Source organism: Typopeltis vanoorti, chromosome 20 (genome assembly GCF_054136105.1).
Source record: "Typopeltis vanoorti isolate ZY-2024b chromosome 20, IOZ_Tvanoo_1.0, whole genome shotgun sequence".
NCBI lineage: Eukaryota > Metazoa > Arthropoda > Arachnida > Uropygi > Thelyphonidae > Typopeltis > Typopeltis vanoorti.
The window spans coordinates 68,986,528-69,013,193 of record NC_143568.1 but is presented as its reverse complement, the minus strand read 5'-3'; the positions used below and the strand labels follow the sequence as shown (position 1 = coordinate 69,013,193).

At 35.4% G+C, this 26,666-nt stretch overlaps 1 protein-coding gene across 1 annotated transcript in view; it reads left to right on the top strand.

Moving 5' to 3' along the window:
• LOC150095540 (galanin receptor 2b-like) overlaps positions 1-26,666 on the top strand; it is a 74,545-nt gene that overhangs the window by 33,995 nt on the left and 13,884 nt on the right. Inside the window, exon 2 of the mRNA XM_090410407.1 lies at positions 20,869-21,715. Coding sequence (XP_090266533.1) covers positions 21,132-21,715 — 584 coding nt within the window. The 5' untranslated portion in view covers positions 20,869-21,131. The remainder of the gene's footprint in view (positions 1-20,868; positions 21,716-26,666) is intronic.

Here is a 26,666-nt window from a genome sequence, read left to right as displayed (position 1 = left end):
GAAAATCTTTATTTAAGGCACATGAAAAGGTTGCAAGAAAAATGTGTTTAATGTGCTTGCAATTGTATGGCGTAAACTCCATCGGTATCGAAGATGCCTTTGGTTGTTGAAAGGACTGTGTTAGAATCCTTCTTAGACGTGAAGGACCTTTGTTAGAAGAACTTTTAATTGAGGGTTCTTCTTATAAAGGAAAAATAATAATTGAGAGAATTATTACTTTTTCTGTTTATGGCAAAGGACCCAAATCATCCCAAACATAGAAATATTGATCCAAATAATCGAATGTGATTTCTTCGTTAACTGTTCCCATCCATAAAGATTTGCATATTTTTTATCCCTTCGTCGTACGCTTTGTACATTTTTTACATACAGTCTATTTTTTTTTAATAAATAACACTTGTCTGCGGTTCACATGTGAAAGGTGTCCTACTTTATTTTTTAAAACAGTTTCTCAAAAAAAAAAAAACTTTTTTTTTGTATATTTTGTCTTTGTAACTTTTCCTCTTACTATCCATAAGAATACTTCCTAACAACATTCCGGTCCATTTTTAACTAACATTTCTTACAATGCATTACAGAAGACCGAGTTCTCAGACCATAACAAAGTCCACGTTTCCTTATCTGTGGATCGTTTTTCAAGCAGCTATTCTCGCCCTTGTGTCCTTTGGCACTACAGTGACATCAAATGAGATTAACTCCCTGATTTCTACAACTCTTTTTCATGATCTCAATGTTTAGCTCTCCCGATTCAAGCACTTGCTCCGAATGAATAACTGAAATAATCCTTCCTGGAACGTGTGAGACTTTATCCCGAAGCCATGGTTCTCAAACAGTGCACCAACACAGTTCAAAACATCTCAAGAAGCTCAAGTCAAAACCGCAACTTCGCACTCAGATTGTATTGTATTTGAAAAACAAAAATTATTAAGCCCAAAATCGACTTTGAAAGGATCAAATGCCGAAAATTTCCCTCGTGTTTAAATGGCCGTTTGATCCTTCGCCAAAGAGACTACTGGGAGAAATGCTTCTCCTCCATGCTTATGTCTCTGTCGCATCCAGATAGGACATTCGCATTATCACCCAAAGACTTAGCTGATCTCCTAGCATCATGTTGTGTACAGATAGTCCAAGTAGATAAACTCTCTCGGGTCTATCAAGAATATCTTACCGTGTATTTCCTTGGGTCTTTCACTGGAAAGACAGAAGCGTTCTTAATAGTTTCAATAGATGAAGACAAATCTTCTGGTCCTGAAAGTGCCACAACTGGGTTCAGCCCCAACATATTTAAGCCTCAAACTTATTACTGATCGATCATAACATTTTTACAACCCTTGAAACTCATCTGATTTCTATCCTAAAGCCAAGAATCAACCTCTGTTTAGCTCTCTCCAAAGAAGTAAAAGAAAACTTGGCGATCCAGGTGACTTGATGACTTGAAGATCCAGATGACTTGAAGAAAGTCATCGGATGTCACTATACAGAATCATTCAGTCACTTAGTGACTATTTAGCAGATCTTAGCCCATTTTGTCCATCTTAGGATACAAGCCATAGACAGATTTGAAAATCTCGAGCGGTCAATCTTTTCATTTCCAGGACATTGAATAGAGTCTGACATAGAGCTAAACATTCCAAGCTTCAGCTTGGAATGTGTAGCATTTGTTGAAAGATTGTCCAGGATCGTTGCCTTAAACATCGATCGTAATGCCATTCTCCGGTAAGATTGCGACTACCCAGAGAACGTTAATACTACCAAATAAATTTCTGATTTTTTTTTTCTGATAAGCTCTCACTTTACCTCCCTTTACCCTTCATAATATTTAGATTTCCAGGCCAAACGAAATATCTCTTCTAAGGCTAACTTACACTTGTCTGTTCTAGCCTAAACAGAGTTTTTATTATATAAACGGTTGCTTAAATTGTTCTCATAAAATTCAACGAAAAGACAGTTTGTCGAACAATTTATCTAAAATTTCAGTGAATTGAAATTTATCAAACTTTTCATGAAATACAAAAGGAACTAAACAATTATTTGTCTGTGAAGTGTCATTTTGGTAAGCTAGTGTTACTCACGAAGATGTATTGTAAGCACGCATGCGTGTATTGTTCAATACGTATGGTTATTGAAAATGGAGGCATTTTAATAATTACATTTGCTTTGTTTTCGAATATTATTTCGTATCATGCGTAACTAATTTATTTCGTATTTAATTTGCAATCGATAAAGGATGGTATGCTACAAATGCCGCCGTCTATCGTGTGTGGCATTCGTATAAAGATATTGATTTAAACAACAAACTGGAAAAGATTTGTTTACTCATTATTTTTACATAATATCATTCCACAAAAAAATTATCCTCGTTGTCGTTCTGTAGCATCATCTAAAAAGTGGGTTGCAGCAGATGAGCAGTTTTTCTCTATTTCTCTCTGTCTGTCGCCTCCATCATTCTTAAACCAGTCAATTCCACGCTGTCATTAAACCACTCTTTGGTTGCCTTTCCCTGCAAATGTAGTCTTTCTTTGCATAATGTGTTTTAAGCAGTGTTCTTTCCATCCCAACTCTTCTTAAAACTTCTTGATTTGATATTCTCTCTGTATAACTAATCTTTTCCATCTTTCTATAAAAAAAACACATTTCCAATGCATTAATTCTTTCCATATTTCTCTTTCTGAGTGTCCATGACTCACTTCCATAACTTGCAATAATCCAGGCTGTTGCTAGACTATTCCAATTCTCTCACCTATTTTAATATTCTTGTTTATTAAAATTCTCTTCATTTCCATAAATGCCGATTTAGCTTTGTCTATTCTATTTCTAATGTCCAACTCTGAAATTCCTTTCTCTGAGATCCAGCTACCTAAATATTGAAATTTTTCCACTTCTAAAATCTTTCCTGCACATCTTATCTTTGCATTATCTCCTATTTTTCTGCCCATTATCATTATCATGGTCTTCTTTGTGTTCATCCTTAGTCTGTACTCTTTACAGGAGTTTTCAATTCTTTGAACAATTTGTTGTAATCCATTTTCGCTTTCTACCATCACCACTACATCATCCACATACCTTAAGTTATTGATGATTCTTCCATTTATTTTTATTCCTTCTTCTTCATCCTCAAGGGCCTCTCTAAGCATCTGTTCACTATAAAGGTTACATAATAATGGTGATAACTTCCATCCTTGTCTAACTCCTCTCTCCAACGGGAATTCCTCACAATTTACACATATTGACGCTGTCTGTATCCAATATAATCTCTTTAAAATTTCCAAGTCATAAGAGTCAATATCAATATTTTCTAGAATATCAAAAAGCCTTTTATGTTTCACTGTATCAAATACCTTTTCAAAGCCTAGAAACCTCCAAAATACCTTTCCACCATGGTTTAGTGTTTTCTCCCCAATAATTCTTAAACAAGTTACAGCCTCTCTAGTTCCTCTGTTGGTTTGGAAACCAAGCTGTTCTTCGTTCATTTCTTTTTCTCTTTTACTCTTAATTCTCTCCAAAATTATTTGTGCCAGAATTTTTGCTGTGTGAGTTATAAGACTTATTATTCTAAAATTATTACAGTCTAAAACTCCCGTCTTTTTTGGAATGGGGATAAAAATTGATCTTCTAAACTCCTCTGGTAATTCTTGTCCTCGTAAATTCCATTAATAATTTGCTCTAACTCTTCCATACCTTTTTCACCTATATTTCTTATAAATTCCGGGGGATTTTCCTTAATTCAACTTTTGAATTGGTAGATTCAATTCCTCCCTCAAGATGCATAACCTCTGCCCACTTTACTCTTTCGTTTGATTTTCTCCTCTTTCTCTGTCTTCATGCAGCTTACTTACATATTCTTCCCGTTACTGCAATATCTTTTATATTATTTCTATATCTTTTGTTTATCAAAACATAATCTATCTGATTTCTTCTACTATTTATATCCTCCCCTGGGGCTTTCCACGTATACAATATTCTTGGATGTTTCTTAAACCAAGTGTTCATAATTGCTAAATCATATTTTCTACAGAAATCCAACAACACATCTCCTCTTTCATTTCTCACTCCCAATCCAAATAGCCCAATAATATCTTCCTCCCTTCCTCTTCCGGTTTTTGCATTCATATCGCCCTCTATTATAATTATATATTTTGTGTCTTTACATTTCAAACCATTTTTATATCACCATAAACTCTCTCTACCTCCTCATAATCACAAGTACGTAAATATATCTGAATAAGTAAAATATTTCTTGGTTTTTACTTTCATCTTTACCACCAAAACTCTGTCTAAGATTTGCCAGTAGCCTTCCACACATCCTGCCACCCGTTTATTCAGTAGTATACCTAACGCCTGCTTGATGTTCCTCCTCTCCTCCTGAGTAAATTACTCTCATTCCATCCTCTGTTCTTAAAATCTCCTTTTCTTTTCCATCTCACCTCAGATATTCCCAGAACATCTATTTTCAATCTTAACATCTCCATCTTTACAATGTCCAATCTTCCAGTTTGAAGTAAGGTATTCACATTCGAGATCAAAAAGAAAAGAAAAGAAAGAAATAAGAGTAGGGACCATCCTATAGATAACATACAGATGTATATTACGTGAAGTAAGGTATGATCCAGCATTAGGTACTTCGGGTTCGCCACTCCCGTACTCACTAAAGTGAGCCCTTGAGGTAAAATAATAATACTAATAATAATTTTTTTTTATTTTTTTAAAGTTTGATAATAATAATAATAATTTTTTTTTTATTGATCTGTTAAAATATTTACACATACAATAAACATCTTGAGTGACATTGCAACTTATAGTTTTACAGAATTCAGCACAAAGTGCTACTTTTCTACATTGGATTTCAATTAAAATTTTTAATAATACTTTTTTGCCTTTATATTATGTATTTACAACACATGTTCTTCTAATATTTACAATAAAGATTATACAGAATTTTTGAATATAGAATATACATAATAATAATAATAATAATAATAATAATAATAATAATAATAATAATAATAATAATAATAATAATAATAATTTATTTATTTATTTTTTCTTATGTGTCAGATAAATTGCATGCATAGATGCTGTAATAATTATATATATATAATATTTATAACACATTACAAGTGTGTATAACAGATACTTGCAAGTTAGTAATTTTCTTCCCCGAAGCTTAGCTGAGCTTATCTGAGGAAGATAATAGATGACAGACGGTGGTGGTTTCATGGTTGTGTTCCTATACTAGTCGCAAGCCAGGTGTTGATTTTACTGTTTGTTTACGTGCTTGGAAGCTGCTATTACAATTTAACTTTTTTTTTTTTTGTGCAAATAGGGTTGGATTTAGACATGGTATGTTTGTTTCTTTGTGTTCTTGTAGTGATAGTTTTTGAGAGAAGGGGGGGCTTTGTCATAGATTGTGTGTGTGTGTGTGTGTGTGTGTGTGTGTGTGTGTGTGTGTGTGTGTGTGTGTGTGTGTGTGTGTGTGTGTGTGTGTGTGTGTGTGTGTGTGTGTGTGTGTGTGTGTGTGTGTGTGTGTGTGTGTGTGCGTGCGTGCGTGCGTGCGTGTGGGGGGGGGAGAGAAACAGGAATTGCTCTAATTTTCATTCTCGCTATAATATTTATATAGTGCCTGTTTCAGCTCTCTGTATGTTCCTCGGTTTCTGTTGTCGAACGGCAGTTTGTTTATCATGTCAGGTACGTAGAAGTTTCGGGTGGCTTTGCCGTAGTGATTGTTGTACTTATATGTTATGTAGTTTGTTGACTGTGGTCTTGTAATTTGATATGTTGTTCTCGTTACTCTATATGTTGGGGCTGTAGTAGTGTTTTAACATGACTGTGTAGTGGCATAAGTGTTTCACCTTAAATATTCTGTGTTTTGTCCGTGCTTCCTGCATAAGAGTGGGTTGTTCCCAGAATATCAGTTTTATCATTTTATCTTGCAACCATTGTAGCCTGTAAAGTCTGTAGTCTGCGCAGAATGCGTATGAAGTGATTGCATAACTTAAAATGTTTTCACATAATGCTTTATAGATTAGTATTTTTATGTGGGTTGGAGCAATGTCTTTTAATCTGTATAGTTTGCTTGCTATTATCCTAAGCTTGGTATGTAGGTAATTTGTATGGCTATTCCAACTTTGATCAGCATCGAAGTGAAGTCCGAGATAGCGTGTTGTTTTCACCTGTGTGATGGTTGTGATTTTAGGTTCTGCGCTTTGTGTATAGGAGGATGAATGTCGGATAGTGAGATATTTAGTTTCTATGGACAGGGTTTGGGGGTTTTTGAATACCATGAGCTTTGTTTTTCCAGGGTTTATATATATATATGCCGTTTTCGGTTAACCAGTTAGTGATTTGATTAATGTCGTGTTGCAGATTTGTGTAAGCGATATTTGCATTGTTGTGAATGGATACTATGGCCGCGTACTGGAAGATTTTACTTTTTAGGGGGAGTTGGCTTATATCGTGTGTGTATATGTTAAATAGAATGGGAGATAGGACAGCTCCTTGCAGTACTCCACAGGTTACATGTACCTCTTTGCTGTATGCTGATCCTATACGTGTGATGTGCTTTCTGTTTTTCGTGTATGCTTTAAACTACTGGAGTAGACGACCTCCAATTCCGATATGGGTTAGTTTCGTTAACAAGGTTTTGTGTGTTAGTGTGTCAAATGCTTTTGTAAGGTCAATGACTACCACTAATGTTATTCTGTTATTACCCAATGCAGCGTTTATTAGATCTGTGAAATCTTCCAGGAGTGTTGCTGTTCCTTTATTTTTTTGAAAGCCATATTGTGTTTTGGGTATGATTTGAAATTTTTCAACGTATGTGGAGAGTTTCTGATGCACGATGCGCTCCATGATTTGGTTGATTACAGACAGCGTGGCGATGGGTCTGTAATTACTTATAATGTTTCTTTTTCCCTGTTTGTGTATGGGTGTGATTAATGCAGTCTTCAGTGTTACAGGTATGTGTCCCGTTTCGAAGATTTTATTTAACAGTTTTTGTATAACTGGATATAGGTTGGTTGAGTGTTTCTTGATGTCTTTTGGTCTGATTCCGTCTATCCCCGGTCCTTTGTTAGGGTTAATTTGTTGAATTGCCAGTGATAGTTCTTCTTTTGTTACTGTGGGAAACCACATCGACTGGGTTGCTCGTGGACCTAGTGGAGAATGTTCGTTTGTGTGAGGAAAGGTTGTTTCTTGTAGCTTTTAGACAGAGTTCACGAAGTGCTGATTAAAGTTGTTTGCCAACTGCTTGAGGGATTTGGGGTCGCAGGCAAAGCTGTGTTTTATTGTTTCTGAGGCAGTGGGTCTGTGTATATTGTCCAGCATTTCATTAATCAGGTGCAAGGTTTCCTTTATGTCATTCTGAGCTGTTGTTAATTTGTTGCTGTAATAGTTTCTTTTTGCCATTCTAATCTGTGTTGTTAGGAGAATCCGTTTTCTTTTGTATTCAGCTTTTAAAGCGATATTGTCCGGCGACTTCTTAAGTTGTCTCCATAGGGCATCTTTTCTTTGTATGTCTCTTAGTATGTTGTCTGTTATCCATGAATTTTGTTTCGTTTGGGGGCGTATTTTTATTTTTGTTAATGCTTTGTTATGTATTTTGTTAAATGCAAGTTTAAGATTATTATATACAGCTTCAGCAGGGTCTAAAGATGCTATCTGCATCCAGTCTGTTTTTCTGATTTCATCGTTTACTATTGTTTCGTTTAGAATGCTATAATACTGTTTTGTAGTCTCAGTGATTTTTGTGGGTTCTGGTTCAGTGTGTAATAATAATAATAATAATAATAATAATAATAATAATAATAATATAAGTTAAATACTAGAGGCTTTTAACTGAACCCATTGAGTATTTTCGCCATTAAAATTGCTACGCGAATACAATGAGAGCGCCAAATAAGAATAATGTAAACGTTCTTAAGAATTACAAACCGCTCACTGCCAAATATCTTTAATGGGGGACACTACAGCGCTCGCTTAGCGGGTGTTGCTTCAAGAAATTGCGGTCTCTTGTCAAAGAAAGCAGACAAAAAGATAAAAAAAAAAAAAAAAACACTCAGAACGCCGCATGACCGTTTCCCCAGAGTGGCATTTTTTTTTTCCCTGTTGATGTCAGTTAGAAGCACGCAAAGCAACCGTCCTCAATGTTTATTTACCGGACGTTATCTATAGATGGTGAGAGAACCAAGAGATTTATCGGAGCAGGCGAAAGATGTGGAATGGGATGAGAAATCCAATTAGCCACTGATGCTTATCTGGACATCCTTCTAGTATGATATTCTCTATCTTGTGTGTGTGTGTGTGTGTGTGTGTGTGTGTGTGTGTGTGTGTGTGTGTGTGTGTGTGTGTGTGTGTGTGTGTGTGTGTGTGTGTGTGTGTGTGTGTGTGTGTGTGTGTGTGTGTGTGTGAGTGTGTGTGTGATAAGTTTTTAAAAGAACTTGCCATTCCCTGGTGATATCAGCAATTAATGATGGCTTCCACCTCAAATTATCCGTAAATTCAGAACTTTGGTTTAATTATTTTTCTTCTCTCCTTTTTTTCCCCGCACTTCTTCTTACACGTTAATTGATAATGTATTTGATGCGAGGATATTTTGCTAATCTTACTTTCTCTTTTGCGCGCTTGTTTCCTGAAATTTAAACCCATTATTAATTCCCAATTAAATCCCTCTTTGCAACGGTAATCCTTTCACTATTGCTTTTTTTTTTTTCGAAATCTTCCTAAACACTGAAAACAATTAATTGACGCATGCGTATTCAAAACAGTAAAACCAACAATGCAGATTTTACATGGCATCTTGCCAACAGAGTTCATTTTTATAAATTTAACTTAGAAGCCTTGGGGGGAAAAATTAGCACGTTTTTTACAGCAAAGAGTTAGGTTGTTTGCAGTTACGGCTGTTTGCAGTTAAAGAAAAAAAAAAGGTCAAAAAAGTTCTTCACGTCTCAGATTGGATTCGATAGGCTACTATCATACTAATAGCTACTGAATGATGCTGTTGCAAAACACAATGAGACGAAGGGAAATCTAATCATCGTGCTAAACATTACCTCTCTCTCTCTCTCTCTCTCTCTCTCTTTCTCTCTCTCTCTCTCTCTCTCTTTCTCTCTCTCTCTCTCCGATTACTTTGCTCATTAACAGTTGCTGATTTAGATTTAATGATAATTAATTGATTATTAAGTCACCATTATGGTCAGTTCTCCAGTATCACTTTAATAACAGCGACCGACAAAGGTTCGCATTTAGCAATCCCTAAATCTTCTCTTAGTAATCAGATACCTTTTGTGTACTCATAACAAGTCAAATTTCCATTCATTACCATAGAACGTGCAACATGTTCTCTACGGTCTGGTGTACCACCCTCAAAGTACACACAAAGGAGCTAAGAATAGCATTATGAACTATCGAAGTGCAGGTCATGGCCCGCAAATTAACTCAATTGAGTCGGGCTAATGCAAATAAATGACTCCACTTTGACACTAAGCAGATGGTGTATTATATGGACAATGAGCGATTCAACTTTCCTCAGGTTAAAGTTAGCTTCAGGATAATTAAAGCAATGTAATCAACCATAACGACAAAAAAACACAATTTAAATATTTTATCATTTTGGCAATGAAGATCTACAATTTAATGTCCGACTTGCCATTCCTTTGGTGCATCCGTCTAAGGATGGATATTTTATGTCTATAGATATGTGTTCACAAGGTCTGCATGATTTCCGGTAAGGTAACTCCACTTCCGTATGAGACCGGTTACCTCACCTTCATTTCAAGAGCCTTGATAAAGGCTCTTAGGATCCTGTACCGAATTGGAACCCTAACTTTGATTCAGGAGGCTGAAAGTAGCTACTTGGAAACCGCATCCAATACCAGGAAGTAAGTTTACCTCCTTCTCCTTTATCATTATAGTTCTGAGAAATTTGGATCGGTCTTTATGTCTCGGTTATTGATAATTCTTGATATCTAACCAAATTTCAACAAAATTTAAAATTTAATGAACATAAATATTCCCTCTCATATCAAGTTCGGTTGTGATTTATTTGCTTAGGTCGACTTCCGGTTTGTGGGAGTCCCAAACTATTTCCTGATACAGTTGAATGTAAGCGGCTGGTTGTCATCCATCACTTTGGCAGACGTAGGAGCCGTCTTTCATGGAAATGTCTCTGGGATTTCATCTGTACCTCCAACAATGAAAACAAAACGTAACACGCATGCGCAGAAAAACGAATCTCTCTCTCTCCAAGTTTTCCTAATATGCTAAGAACGCACTTTGCCTACAGATATGAAACTTTACATTCTTTCCCAGGTGAAACGCAGCGATAGCTTACGAAGGACTTTTTTTTAGTTTGCACTTGCTAACAGAGAAATTTTCGTTCTATTTTGTGTTCGATTTAGTAGCAACTGCACAGCTAGCATTATTGATCCACATATAAATTTTCGAGTGCTACCGCAAGCATATTTGTAAGAACTATGGAATTGTCTTTCTGCTGTCTATCTCTGAAGAAATACAAATTGGTATCTAGAAGAAAAAAAGAGATTCAAAACTAAAGTCACACATCAGGATGACGTAGATGGGGGGAACATCACTGGGGTGGTTAGAAAAGATCTAAAAGTAGCACTATGTTCTAACAAAGAAAGTATTGAAACTGGCACATCAGCTGTGAATATCAAACTATCGATTCACGCTTGACGACACATTGAAGGCTACATCCGAAACAGATATCAACTTTGTTTGTTCTTAGAATTAAAAAAAATAAATAAAATAATAAAGTCGCATGGTTACTTTCTAGAATCATGTCAAGGGTACTGGTAAACTGTCTAGACTACGTGCCAACCCACCATCAGTACAATTACTGGAATTATCTTTGAAATTAAAAACAAACTAAGATTTCTTATTGTATATTCGAACAGGTTTCTGGGTAATTCCCTGAAATTCGACTGTCACTGATTCAACAATCTTTTTAACAGATAAAAGTGTGTGCATATCAAGTATCAACGCCTTGAGAAAATAACAAGAAATTATGTTTGTTGCTTCGATGCTTACCAGTTTTAAGAATGCGTGCATTCCTTTCTCGTCGTCCCCCTCTCACAATATGTAGCAGTGATTTTAATTACTGAAAGCTTTTGTCATCAAACCCACCATTCTTCAACCCACCCCCCTCAACCGTTAGGGAGTTAATCACATCCTGAAAGTCACGTGATGGTTGGTATGCAAATAAGACCTCCGCAGTCTCAAGAGGTGGACGCTCTTTTAATGGTGGCAAATGCGGCTTAGAGAGTGAGTTAAGACAGTTTAATTAATTATTGCTGGGTCTCCATGGTAACTAACATGGCTGACGTGTCCTCGGTGGTTCATGTGATAGAACGAGAGTTGACAAACTATCGCTGACATTATTAATAACGTAAGACAGAAATAATTATTTTGGGCCTCTTTTGAAGGAGCTTTTACTCGCCAAAGAGTGGGTTGTTAATAGCACACTTCTCCTTCCCAGTAAGGGATGGGATTCGCAGTTGGTTGAATGTTATCACATGACCTGATGCTTGAATTCAAATTGATAGATGCTGTGATAAAAATAGAAGCACCATCGCAAACTGACGCGGTGAAGTAACCTTGGGAGAACTTCTTAATAACGACTGTTTCTTCTTCTTCTGATATGGTCCAGGGAATGCGAATCGTTTTTGACAAGTCAGAGACCAAGTCCGCTTGCTTGATGCGGAGTCATTTATTTCTAAGATGCATACAATATATCACCTACTTAACACACGAGTGAAACATAATTCCAAACTATGGTAGAAAATTGAGAATGATTTGATTGGTGGTCGTTTATTCCGAAAGGGATTGTGGACACGCCCACTTCGCATCAAAAACGAAACCCTTCTTCAAATCATCTAACATGGTTTTCATGAATTCCAGGGTGCTATCATTTACTAGTACTAGAGTTTACTCTGTAATGTACTGAACAGATTTATTTTGAATTATCTTGTTTATTTCCTTCATTCTTATTTTATAGATAGGTGGCGCTGCATTATATTAGAACTTGATCCATTCCATTGTTATAAATTTTATTGTAGAATTGGCGCTTGGATGCAGATAACGATCATAATTTGTTGAAGACCAGTGGCTTTTATGAACTGTTTGTAATCATTTTCTTTTACTGATATTGTTCAGTTTCTCGAATATCTTTCGCTTTTTAATTTCTGACGAGGAAAAATCATCGTAATGATGTTCTCCCCCGATCTTAAGTCATTTTGTACAGCTCAGGAACTGACTGCAATTACAAAGATTAGGAGATAACTGCTCTAATTGCGTTGATAAATTTGGAAATGCAGAACACGTTATATAATTAAGACACGTGAGGTGAGCGCGTGCACTTTATTGCAGATGAAGCTACGTTTATTCAAGGTGGAGCGAATGAACTTGTAATGAGTGGTTATGGGTTGATGAAAATTCGCATGCAACACTTGAATGTCCAGCGCAAGTTTTTGGAAAATGCACGAGATGAGGTTGAGGGGAACAAATTTATCTTACTCAACGTATTCAGAGATCATCTTAATGCCTTATTATTTTATAAACTGAGCCCGCTTTTACTATTTTTTTCCTCAAATTTCCGCTTATATGAAACGTAACTATGATGCCCTCTTGGTTGGTCTAGAAGATCTTTATCCTCGAGATAAATCTGACGAATTTAACTCTTCTCGTATAGTGTCTGGGGGTGATATTGACAGAGTGCACGCGCGCTAACGATATGCATTAGATTTGGGAGCTGCATTCGAAATTACCAACGAACGACAGAAAGAATAACTTAAGCATTAGCACAACAAGCGGGTTAAGTGTGTATGCAGGTACAAGACGAGCAATTTCGGATCCTTCGAAGGGTTGATTCGTGTTTATTTCTTAAAGTAATTGATTTTCCAATTTAAGTTTTAAGATAATATCCAAACATTGTGGATATTTTAATTCTAAAATTAATTGGCCTCGTTGGACAAATGGACAACACAACTTTTCTAATCCAAGAGACTGTGGGTTCGACTCTCACTGTAGGCATGAATGTTTGTGAGTGGTATTTGAGTATTTGAATTCCATCGTACATGGGGTTGCTGATTTACTTCTTGGAAGTATGAAGAGAGTCTCCGTAGCTCAGTCAGTATAGACGATGCCTTTGGTCGGAAAGACCTGAGTTCGATTCCCCACAGCGACCTGAGGAACCTTTATCTGTTCTCTTTCGGCTAAAGGTGAGTTAGAAAAAACCCTCCACCTCCGGTCTCATACGGAGATGGAGGGTTTTTCACCCGGAAACGCGGGTTTGTTGTCCCCCAGAACAGACAAACCGTCCCCGTGAACACACATGGATTACAGTCATGAATACGTCCCAGCCATATGCTGGTCTCGAGTACGGATAAAATTGGGGGCGTTGAGGAAAGCAGTGGTGAACTACCCTCTAAAAATCTCACCAGGAACTTTGTGGGATGCCTACAAAGTCACCTACGGTCGGAAACGACCGTAAAGGAAAATCGGATCAGGTGTGAAGAGGCTGGAAAAGGTTACGTGTTGGGTTTCTAGACCAAATATTTCCCTTTTCACATCATCTGTAACAAATACGCCATTACTTTATAAACTTTCGTGGGTGAGTTGATGGGTTTCGTATAAAAATTACTGCATCTCCATATTGGTTAGAAATCTGACCAATGTTGATAACTCTTTTTTTTTCCTTCAACTCCTCAAGGAATCAATTTTTGAATTAGCGGGTTCCTTCCTCATGGGAAGGTTATTTTTGTATTTCATCCTCTGAGCTTCATATCTGCAAAGAATCTCGTGAGTCATCAGATGCATTTTCGTCGGTATAGGTTCTCGGTTATGTTGTGTAAATGTTGTTGTTGAGATGGTTTTCCGAGTGGGTGGTCTTCTCTTTCCAACCAACATGTTATGGATTAGAATCTCACTGTTGGCATAAACTGGAAAGTCTTTAGGAGAAATGGATGATTTTGGTATGTGTAGGTGAAAGATACGTATTCTGTTATTGGAAGCTTCAGATCCAATTCTTAGCCTATCTATAGTAAATGTGTGAGACGTTGCAGTCTTTCACAGATGGGATTCAGATAAAAATAATAATATGAAATTAACAATTAATGTTCTGTTTGATCAAGTAGTTAGCATATCCGCTCTCCAACGAGCAGGCTGCAGATTCGAATCCAGTCGTGGGCATGGATGTTTGTGATTGTCTTTAGGGGAATTTTCATCGCCCAGTGTGAGACCACTTTGAGAAAGTTCCATGTTCGGTCTCTTATTTTATTTTTGTATACTTTTATATACCAGATTATTAACTTGATAAAAATGTATATCCAAGTAACAATGAATATTGCTTACATATTGTAGAATTGCTTTTTTTGTGACGAGTAGTTATTTATTGCTGAAATAGGAACAACTGGTATATTTTGGTTTATTCTAGCAATGAATAAACCATTTTATTTATCTGCTTGTTTCTCGTTTCTTCCTCTCCCCGCTTCCGAATGATTGATTCACTGGTAGCTTGTCACTACAGCTGAAGTATGGAGAATGACTGCCTAACTTTCTTTAAAAATTTAGAGATAAAGGGCTCTGCCTACTCTCTTTGGGAGATAAAAGACGTTAGACGATTTCATTTATTTTCTGACACTCTCTTATGAAATTCACTAAGGAAGTTAAAAATGCCCTTTAAAATTTTGTTTCGTTTTTAATTTAAAATAGTTAAGATTAATTAAATAATAATAAGCTAACGCCTTTTATTTCCTTATAGGGAGTAGGCGAGGCCTTTAAACCCTATCTAGCTTTTGAAGACTGAGTGGGCAGTTCAATCTCCACCGGTAGCCAATCAGAGATAGCTAGCCCATGTCTATCACTAATTATACGTAGCCACCGATGAAGAGACTGGCAAACAAGTGCTGCCATCTCTTGAGTTTACGGGATGAAAAACCCGAGTTTCCGGGAGAAAAACCACTGGCCCGTGTCAAAGATCGACTAACTCGGGATCCGGTCGAAGAAAGGCTTAGAAAAAGTTCCTCCAGTTGGCGACTAGACTTGAACCATAATTCTATCTTCGTACGGCCAAGCGCAGCGGATGCAAGCATCATTTCCACAAATATATAAATTAATTTATATATTTGTATGTAAATTTATATCTGAGCTTAGTTTGCAAAATATGGATAAGGATTTGCTGAGATGCACGAATCTTTTTTTTTTTTTTAGTAAATGCATTAGTTATTGGTGCTTGCGTCATGTCTTGGAAAAATTCATGATGTTCCATCAGTGAACGTAAGATTTCAGGTTCTAGTTACCGACAACAGAGCCGATTCCTAAGTTAGTCGATCTTTGGGGCGATTAAATATTTTTCTCCCAGAACGGACTCGGTTTTTTAATCTTACAACTCAGAAACTTTGCACATACATACACAACGACTTACAGCTACGAATATTAGAAATAAAACATATCAAATGCCTTCCTTGTTTTCGTTGCGGTTCATCTAGCATGCCGCAGATAATGCACTCGTCTGCTGCGATGGAAGAAGTAGGTTGAGATTAAAAAAAACAAAATACAAATCATCTAATCTCCTGAAAATACATTATAGGATTTGTTTTATGATTTAATTTTCTTATGTTTTACAGAGGAAATAACTGACTATGTTTTAAGTAAAACTGAAAGAAAAATCACAAAAATGTCAGCCTGATCCTGCATCGTATTGACAAAATGCAAATGGCGTCAATTTAGTCAACAGCATACCCACTGTGAATGTTTATCTCACGAATTAAATAAATGCTTACAAATGGGATGATTATTAATGTAATATTCAGAAATGCCATTCCTTTATTAAGCTGTAATTTATTTCTCACATTAAGACTAATTCCTATTTAACTAGGTTTTCTTTCTATTCCTTCTTTTCCTCGTTCAAATCGTGTTATATAGTGAAGATAAAAAAAAAACATAACGAAGAAATACAAATTCCTATGTTAAAATAGCCAAAACTCACATTAGATAAGCGAAAGAATAAGAATCAAAACAGTAGGAGACTTAATTAACATTTATTAGAACACCCACACATTAAAAAAACATAAAGAAAGAAAGAACAAGTCAATCCCACTTTATTAGATTCTTGATTCCTTGCCATAAAATGTTGTTGACACATTTGGATCGATTCTGCGATCCTTCTGACAGACAACAGCGTTGTAAATCAGGGTGGATTACCAAATATCCACCACCCTCATAGTTAATTAAAGTGTATCGCTGTGTTTGCGATCAATGAGGTCGATGTTGCTTGTTCAAAAGCTAACGAAACGATATAAGGATTGCATTTCTGCATATTGTGTACGAAGCGATCGACAATAGGAGTTTGTCTCAACCATACGTAAATGTTGGATGTCGTAAGAGTGTATTGGGAAAGTCGCTTGGTTCCAGACACCTGATGCAGGTCGGATGTAGTTAGTTGAATCACAAAGGAGATAACCGATCAGGAGATGTCGTTGGTTTTGAATTTTGGACAAGTTGCCATTGAAAAAAAAGGGACTATCCTCACCTGTGTTATAAATGGGGATTTGTCCATGGTCGAACACTTAGTGTCGATCAAGGACAAATCGACAACTTTACTTTCATGTTCGTCTGTGAACTCAGCATTAAGAGAATAAATCATCTTGACGACAGATAGATAGACAGATAAAGAAAGAGAGAGAGAGAGAATAAGTACAATAGAAGTACTAATACTCGCGTAGTCTTCAGTGATGTAATGAATTGCAGATAAAGATATGATTCATACCTAATTGCTGTACGAAAAGTGTTGCTATAGCAACTAGTTCTCTTGACAAGAATTTTTTTTCCTCCTCTCTTTTTTTGTGATAACAAAAATCGCACCTCGCCACTAGAAGAACTCGGTTTAATGAAATTATGTCTCGCAGAACGTTGGCGGAAAATCAGAAGATGAGTACAAAACTTAATTTTAAATCGCCGAGTAAGGATGCGGCAGCTAACTAATAAAAAAAAATAATAAAAAAAAGTGGAATAGAAAGACGAACTAAAGTGGGCGCAGATGTATCTTTAACTAGCATCAACAATCTTCCTTGACATTTCCAGGCTTTAATTTCAAAGTACCTAACACAATTATGAGAAAATGCGGTAACTGACTCTTGACAAGGATTAATATTTTAGTATCGCGCATATTTCTCCATGTACGTAATAATACTATTGTTGGAAATCAGCTAGTTAGCAGTAAACAATTGTTGTAGAGAATTGTTGAAGAGGTAGCTAATTGTTAATAAACGTTGCATTGGATTCTACACCAGTTGCTTCACTACTGCGATCCTCCAATTTTTTATTTATTTATTTTTAATTTATTTTGCGTGTCTTCGAAGGATTCGATCTTACAGGAGGCTAATACTACTTCAAATATTTGCAGGAATTATTTGCCATCGCGATTATTTTCCAAGATAAACAGATTTATCCTGAGGAAACAAGAAATTTTTACGAATGTAAATAATCCCTTAGTCTAAGAATTTTTGTGTTTATTTGGCAACAACAACGCAAAAACAGCTTAATGGCAACACGCACGCACAATTCCTTGCAATAGTCGCGAGGAAAATAGCGATTTCGTTGATAAAAGTAACGGAAGAAAATCTAAGGAGATTGAACACAGATCTCGTTACTCATAAGCATGAAAAAAACCGTCTGAATGTTCCCAGGAGTGGAATAGTTACTCCTGCATGATAAGGGTATTCATCTGTATTAATTCCTGCAGGCGATTCGCTAACAGTCGTCTCCGTTGAAATAGAATGATAAGAAGAGAAAAATGGACTTGTTTTAATCTGCGCAACACATTAAAAATTGCAATGTCATAAAAATATAAAACGGTGAGATATTAATTACACCATTATGTATTTTATAAACCATTTAATTAGCTGGTTCACAAATTTTAACAGGACAACATGTCTTCTGGTTAGAAGCGAACAGTAACATAACCTGAATATTGTTTCGATAATAATACCAAAAGTACACATAATACATGAAACGTAACCTGACTGATGGCCTTAAGAGAAGGCGTCCGTTTTCAGGTCACGAAGAAAACAGATCGTATTATCCCTTGAGGAACTTTAGAGACAAAACGAACCGATGATGCATTTCCCGAACAAAAGTATAAGCACACGGTTGTAGTGAAGAAAACCAATCGACAGAAGAGTGATAAAGAAATATCTTTCACATAAATAACAGTCCCATTCGCTATGGTCCATCATAACCTCTTCTTTCGCTTCGGGCTATCTTTCGATTTCGTATTCATTCTTCAACTTTTGACTTCCTCATGCATCGCTTTATTGATAAAAATGAAATAAGTCAAATATATGAATAAATAATATTCATTTGATGAGGCCTCCATATTTCATGATTTTCGTTTCTATCATAGAATTCGTATTGCCGGCATTGTATTAAACTCAACAATTCAACTCTAGGATTCGATTGTTATGCTGCAAATTATTCAATGTATTATTCTTTTTAGAACAGCTAACAATTCAAATTGTATACTTAATAATGGGAGACTATAGTAAGCATTGTTGCATGGATGTGCAGTTCGTAGTATATTTATGGATCTATCAGATATGCATTACAACTAAAAATGTGAGGTGAGTGTGTTTTTGTCTTTTTTTTAAACGTGCATCCAACCAATGAAAGGCTGTAGAGCTATCGCACATTACTTCTGTGTGTAAACAAGTAAATGCATCTTCCTGGATGTAGCTTAGAATCATATCTCTAATTGAGCGTATTCTGTGGTTGTTATGCCTCTTTTGAGGGTGAGAAATCCAAGTTTCCTAAAGGAAATACTCTGTCACCTGAACATGAGACCGACTAAGCAAGTTTCCAGTATTTACCTAAGAAAGAATACTAAGAACATTGTATGTATATATATATATATATATATATATATATTTATTTATTTATTTATTTTAAATAAATTAAACTTATTTTAAACCTGGTTTTACTCCATTTCCCAAGTAAGCAAACAGACAAATAAGTCAAGTTTGCGCCTGCAAGTGTTGCAAGTCTAGCTGATCCTACAGGTAGTGCAAGACCAAGGCAACTCGTGGTAAAAGTAGAATAAGCTCTGATCACTATTCTTAATAAGTATTTTACCAGAACAAGTTACCATAACATTTATTATACTCACGGTAAAATACTTTCTACATTTATCTCTCATCCAGAGATTTTTATTTAATAAGGTTAAAACGTCTTATGGTAACTTGTTCTGGTAAAATACTTTTAAGCTCTGTATTACTAAAATCTTGGTATTTCTAGCCTGGCTCCCACTGATGAGACCTCGATAAAGGTCGAAACCGGTCTGGGTAGTGGCCCCCCCTTGCCTTTAATACACAGCATTATACATCTCCAGGAGATGTGCTTTGCATTAAGGGTAAATATTAAGATTAGTGATCAGAGCTTATTCTACATTTACGATGAGTTGCCTTGGTCTTGCACTACATGCAGGGTCAGCTAGACTTGCAACACTTGCAGGCGCAAACTTGACTGACTTGTCTGTTTGCTTACTTGGGAAATGGAGTAAAAGCAGGTTTAAAATAGCTTGGCATCTTTAACATTTATTATACCCAAGGTAAAATACTTTCTACTTTCGAATTTACTTTTACTTTTTATTATTTTTTTATTTTATTTACTTTTATTTCGTAAATACTTTCGAATTTTCCTCACGGTTGCTGTAAGTGTTGTTAGTTGTGAGAGGAGTTTGAAGTTTTTCTAAAAAAATTGATTAAGAATTACCTGCATTACTATGAAATAGACTTCGCCAATGTCATCGACGATTTTGCTAAGAAAAATAACATTTTAGAATGTTGAAATTAAAGTTTTACTTCAAAAATAAACATAGTGTTTTACTTTATTTCTCTATACGTCGTTTTGACTTCTTGTAGTATTTTTGATGTGCATTGAGAGGGCGGCAAACTCAGGGACCGCCCCGGACGGCAAAAGCTCTAACTACACCACTGAGTGGATTAGATCAACATAAAAAGGGAGGTTTAAGAGGTGTCACATAGATGTGCTGGAGTATTTTTGCTCCCTGAAATTCCGGTTTTACAGTATTAATAAGTATTAAGAAGATAATCTTCTTAATAAATAAGAACTTATTGAGATCTGTAAACTAACTCTTTAACTGGTTTGTGAAATGCTTTAAGTTAACACTACTTTAAACGAACATACAGTCATATAGAAATAAGTAATAAAACTAAGTCATATAAACGTGTCAAGAATTGAAAGAATCGCTCCATTTTCCAGGTCTTGTTTCTAACACTATAAGGGGTGATGCTCCCCAACATATTTCATAGTTCAGTAGACAAAGAAACACAGTGAGGACCCAACCATAACAAATTTACATCCCACATCTCGTGAGAGCAGTTTGGCATTGCGTGATATGTTTTCTACTGCAAACTTTGATTGATTTCAGTGCGTACAATTCTTTCTAGAGAATGTCACATGCAAAATCCCCAGGGCTCGAAATGTGTGACAGCCTCTTGATTATCTCCCGCTTGGCATGCGCTGGCAGTCCCTACACGCAAGACCCAAACTCATTACCGAAAAATCCCTAGACGTACCTACCCCGTTACCCAGGCGCAAATCTGTGTTATTATGGGGCACAGTGGGTGTTGATCTGCCTTTAGCAATATAAACACTGCACTTGAGTGTTTATGTGCAGGGTACAGAATTAGAAGTCACTTAGGAATTAACTATTATTGTTCTTGTAGTTTTAAGACGAAACTTTTTGTTAATCTACTTAGCAGAAATAATAAATAGAAATTTAATAGTGTATTTATATACTATGCAATAATAATACAGTTGCTGTTTTCGTTTTTATAGGGCAAAGAAGATCTTTGTTAATTATTTACTACAAATGAAAAAAAAAGAACAGAGATGGATGCTGTTCGAGTTGACGCATGCTCCGTTGTAGCAGAACCACAGATATCAAGAGATACCAGCAAACTATGGAACCTTGAAATCCTTAACTATTACGATGGATCTATTTGAAAACTAACTTAGAATTCGGGTGAAAAATTATGTTAATTTCCTTACTGGTAAAATACTGACATCTCTTAGTATCGCTGTCTGCAAGTTATTTCTCTATGAGTGTGTTTACTTCATTTTCTTGTCTTGTAAGCGAGCTCCAGTCTACTCAACATTCCATCACCGTTTCTAATGGAACTGCAGCCCTAAGAAGTATGGATGTTCACTCAGCCTCATCCCCAGTAAACACCTCCTACTGGACGGAAAATTCCACTGATGGAACCGACTCCAATGAACCGACTGCTCATTTTAGTTTAATCAATGAAACCCATCCGATGCTTCCAAATGATACCTTTTATTTCAAGTATCCGGAGCAGATGCTGATTCCCTGGATTTCCAATTCTTACTTCTTCCCAATCGTGGTCACTTACATCGTCACCTTTGTGATTGGAGTCAGCGGTAATTTTGTAGTCATTGCGGTTATGGTAGGGGACAGAGCATCGCTCAACGTCACTACCATTTTCTTGGTGAGTCTTGCTGTGGCTGATTTGCTCCTTTTGGTGATATGTGCTCCGCTAGATGTCGCACATTATTTTGTTGTGCAGTGGGATAAAGATGGGACCGTTTGCAAATTAGCGGCTTATGCCGAAACCGTGTCTGCTTTTGCTTCTGTGCTAAACCTTGCGGCGGTGACGTTGGAAAGGTAAGATTGTAAAGATTTTCTTTTATATTATAAATTGTTAAAATAATTATCCAAGCATCTGAAACTCGACTCAGAGGTTGGAACAATAATTTTGTGAACGAAGGGTGCATTTTTAGGCTCACTGACCTGCTACGTGCAGACAAAATTTTGATCGCATTAGTGCAACAGTTGTTTGAATACCACGATCGGAGATTACGAAAATAATCTCCAGGATCCAGTCAGGAATTTCGTTCTACAACCTACGGCGTAGCACGTGCTGAGGAAGAGACTGCGCGTACTGTCTCCAGCCTGTTACTAACGCACCCCGTCAGCTGCCGACAAGATGAAACAGAAAACGTTTTTATGAGATTGAACTTGATGAGACACCTGGTGACTAATCCGTTTTCAATGGAGGCTAATCTCAGGACAACTCAGTTACACAATTGTTGCACTTTGCAACAACACAATCTCTCTCTCTCTCTCTCTCTCTGCTCATTTTAGTTTAACCATTTTGTTACATAAATCTCTTGTATAAAGGCGACAAACCGCACTAACTTCAATAGCTATAATGATGACAGTCCTATACAATAATATTTAGTAATGTATAAGAATTCTTGCATTGTTTATGGTTGAACAGTTCACCACATTCAGCGCTTAAATCGACAACAATGTAAGAGCATTTTATAACAATAAATCCTGTTTTAAATACGGATACTGATGTCCTCCTCCTCATCAAATTCCTGATGCAGGATATGATAGCATTACATGAAAAACTTACATCATTATTCACTTCCTATCAACAATTTTCCTCCAAATGAGTCTGTTACTTGTCAAGGCTTCAACATTATCAGATCTTATATTTCTATCGTCTAAGGCACTTTGTACCTTATCAATCCACCTATATCTTGGTCTTCCTCTGGGTCGTTTTCCTGCCAACCTGGCAGAGAACACTTGTTTTGCTAATCTTTCTTCGCCCATTCTGTTTAAGTGACCATACCACCTGAGATTAGCTCTGCTAACGCATTCCTGGACGAATGCGTTAGCAGACAATGTCAAGTTCTTTCCTAATATCCTCATTTTTAATATGATATTGCCATTGATGCCATCTGTTCACGCCTCTAATCTTACTCAGGACTCTCATATCTGCGGTCTCTAGTCTTTGGTCAAGACTTCTGACCCAGCTCTCAGATCCATAAGTTAAAACTGGTTTGAACACTGTCTTGTATACGGCTAATTTAGTGTTGTGGGTAATTTCCCTCTTATTCTATATAAATTTATTCAGCGGATTTCCTACCATTGGTTTACTCATACATTGATGTATGGAATGTGGTTCATAAACTCATACTAACTAGGATGTGGTCTAAATTTCGAAAGCTTATTCAGTAATATGAACCATTTGTATAGATATGCAGTGCTGTGTATCCGGTATATTTGCATATAAGAATATAAATTAAAATGGATTATTTCAGTACAATTATTAATAATAAAAAAACAACAACATAAAAATAAAAAATGCTGAAAGATCTACGTTTAGACTCGTCGCGATAACTGTATTTGTCTTTTCAATCAATGGATTAGTCGCACAATACCAGATCGTCAGTAATCTTTCGATCAAAGAAACTATAAGATTAGTGGATTGCATTAGCGGGAACCGTGATTAGTCCAAGCCATTACGTTTCGACTAATCTCACCAATCTCAGGGGCGGTATATTTACTGTGTTAGTTCCTGCACTTCCCTGATTGTTTGCGTAATGAGTATGCTACTCAAGAAGGAACGAAAACAGCAGAGGAATAACAATTCTGTAAACAGTTCTTCCTAATCGTCGATGGAGCTAACTCATAAATAATACTTGTACGTAAAAAAAAAAAAAAAAAAGACTGACTATAATATGAACTGTTTAACAGTAATATTGAAATATTTTAAACATAGATTCGGAACTACTTAACGTGTCACTTTAAAAGCAAAAAAAAAAAAAAAACTCTGCTGTATATATTTTGATGACACTACCTGATATAGGGCAGCAAGTAATTCTTATTAAGCTATGCTTGCGGGTGTCTGAATAACATGCAAAGGATCTGCCCCCTGAATGAATTTCCAGCGAACAGTACGATGGTTCCCACCTTGCAAAACTTTCTTAACAGCAGCGATCAGGGAACTATCCCTTCTCGCCTCGGTAGACCTTGTAATTGGAAATAATTCGGATTGTGTCGCGGATGAGCGCATTTTGTTACGGTTTAATGACCTTTGAGATAACCTTTTTAGTTGCCTTAAGTAGAATTTGACACAAACTTTGCCGAGCGAGTAAAAGTTCTCTGCAATATAGCCACAAGTCAAATAAAACAACGAGACGCCATTCTGTCTCCGAAGGTGTGCACTTGTTTTCTTTCTTTCCTCAAATATATTTTCAGGGAGTAAATTCCTTCTTAAAATGAAAGAATTCTTTGGTTCTTGCCGATTAATTTCTACTAATTATCACTATTTTTATTTCCATTTATTATTATTGGATTTTTAAAATATATTTATCATTGTTTTTTTTTTCATTTTTATTTATCATTGTTATTATTAGTTTCTTTATCATTGCTATTATTTATTTGTTTATCATTGTTATTATTTGCTTATCGTTGTTATTATTGTTTGTTTTCATTTTATTATTTGTTTGTTTATCATTGCTACTACTTATTTGTTATCATTTATTTAGTTATCATTGTTGGTTTTGTTTTTATTTATTCAGTTATCATTATCAGTTAACGAACAGAACAATTATAATTGAATTTTAATGAAAATTAAATTATAATCAACAATGATAACGGAATAAATAAAAACGAACCTGATCTGAATAATAAAAATAAACTAACAATTATAACTGAATAAATAAAAATTAAACCAACCCAACAATGATAACTGGATAAATAAAACCGAACTAATAATTATAATTGAATAAATAAAAAAAGAAATCAACAATGATAACGGAATAAAAAAAAAAAGAAATCAACAATGATTTTATCTGAATACTAGAAATGCACTAACAATTATAACTAAATAAATAAAAATGAAACCAACATTGATAACTGATTAATAAAAAATAAATCAACAATGATAACTGAATAATAAAAAATCAACAATGATAACTAAAACAAAGATAAATAAAACAGAAATCAACAAGGATTTCTTTTTTACTTGTTCAGTTATCATTGTTGGTTTCATTTTTATTTATTCAGTTACAATTGTTAATTCATTTTTATTATTCAGATTACTTTCATTTTTATTTATTCCGTTATCATTGTTAGTTATAATTGAATTTCCATTGTTTGGTTCGTTTATATTATCGATTTTTTTCGCTCCGCTTCACATTGTTAGCTTACTGTTATCTCTTAGAGACAACAGTACTAATTGTATAAATCACGTAATGGACATCTTTTGACAACTGAAGTTTAAAAGCCAAGTCTTTGAGAAAAACTACATTTTTTTAAATCCAACGCAGACATTTGATGGAAGTTTGCTAAAGTTTCGTTCTGTTAATTTATATATTTGGCAATAAGTGAAATCTCGCTCGTAAATGTTTAAATTTCGAAAGCGTTGAATTTGTAAACATCCAAAGTACTCATGTGTCACCTATTACACATGCCTAATTAAACACCGAGACAGTGAACTAATGGCTGTAATTAAGAACGTTAATATGAAGAGCGGATGAGCTTTGTCAACAGAAAAGGAGCTGTGGAAGGATAATGAATCCCGCTAAAAATATACTCGGTCTCTGTATTCCAGCACTCTTCATAAAATCTATTTTGATATCGCTGCGTATTGGCAATTGCAATAAGGCATGTCTAAGCTACTGTTTATTTTTATTTGTTTGTTTATTTTATTTTTATTTATTTATTTAACTTATATCTGCTCGTTTGTTTATTTCTTTTTATTTGTTTGTTTATTTCTTTTTATTTGTTTGTTTATTTCTTTTTATTTGTTTGTTTATATTTTATTTATTTGTTTGTTTCTTTCGCTTTTGTTTGTTTCATTTTTATTTATTTAACTTATATTTGCTCGTTTGTTTATTTTATTTTTATTTGTTTGTTTATATTTTTTTTTCTTTATCTATTTTATTTTTATCCGCTTATTTATTTTACTTTTGTTTGTTTGTTTTATTTTTATTTATTTGTTTATCTGTTTTTGTTTTAATTTGTTTATTTTTTTTGTCGTTTTTACTTTTGAATGTATTTCTGCATATTAAAAAAAAAATGAGTGATGAGCATTGAATGAAAGGGTTTTTACAACTCTTTCTTTCTTTCTTTCTTTTTCTTTTCTTTTCTTTTTTTTTTTTTAGCCAAAAACAAACCTGCAATAATGACACTTCTACCGAAACAAGAACAGTTCAATACATTTGTATAATTGATTTTCGTGGACAACTTGGAGCCGTACAAGACACTTGATTAGATGTGGGATGTCTCGACACATGCAAACGGCATTCGGAACTACATTTTAATTGAGGACCGGTTATAAAAAAAAAAAATAAATAAAAAAAAACCTCATCGTGGAACAATAACCCACTAAACTAAACGATAGAATCAAATTGAAAAACAGTACAGAACAACCACTGACATGAACAGAAATACTTGAGGGAGTGATTGCAAACATTGCATAACGACGGACGAAAAATATCACGTGACAAGCCATCGGAATTAAAGACATACGCTATGGTGGTTTCAGAAGAGAATTACCTACGTTGTAATACTTTAGGAGTAGCGTGTGTTTATTTCCAAAAGATATCCATTACATTAAACAACTCCTCTCTCTCTCTCTCTCTCTCTCTCTCTCTCTCTCTCTCTCTCTCTCTCTCTCTGAATTCATGCAAATAGATAGAGGTAGACGCAGCGTTAAATTTCAATGATTATGGCAATCCAATATTGAACGTGCTTAGTGGATTGAACGAAAAGGGTATTACATCGCAGATGTCGATAGACGAGATCTCCTTTGAAG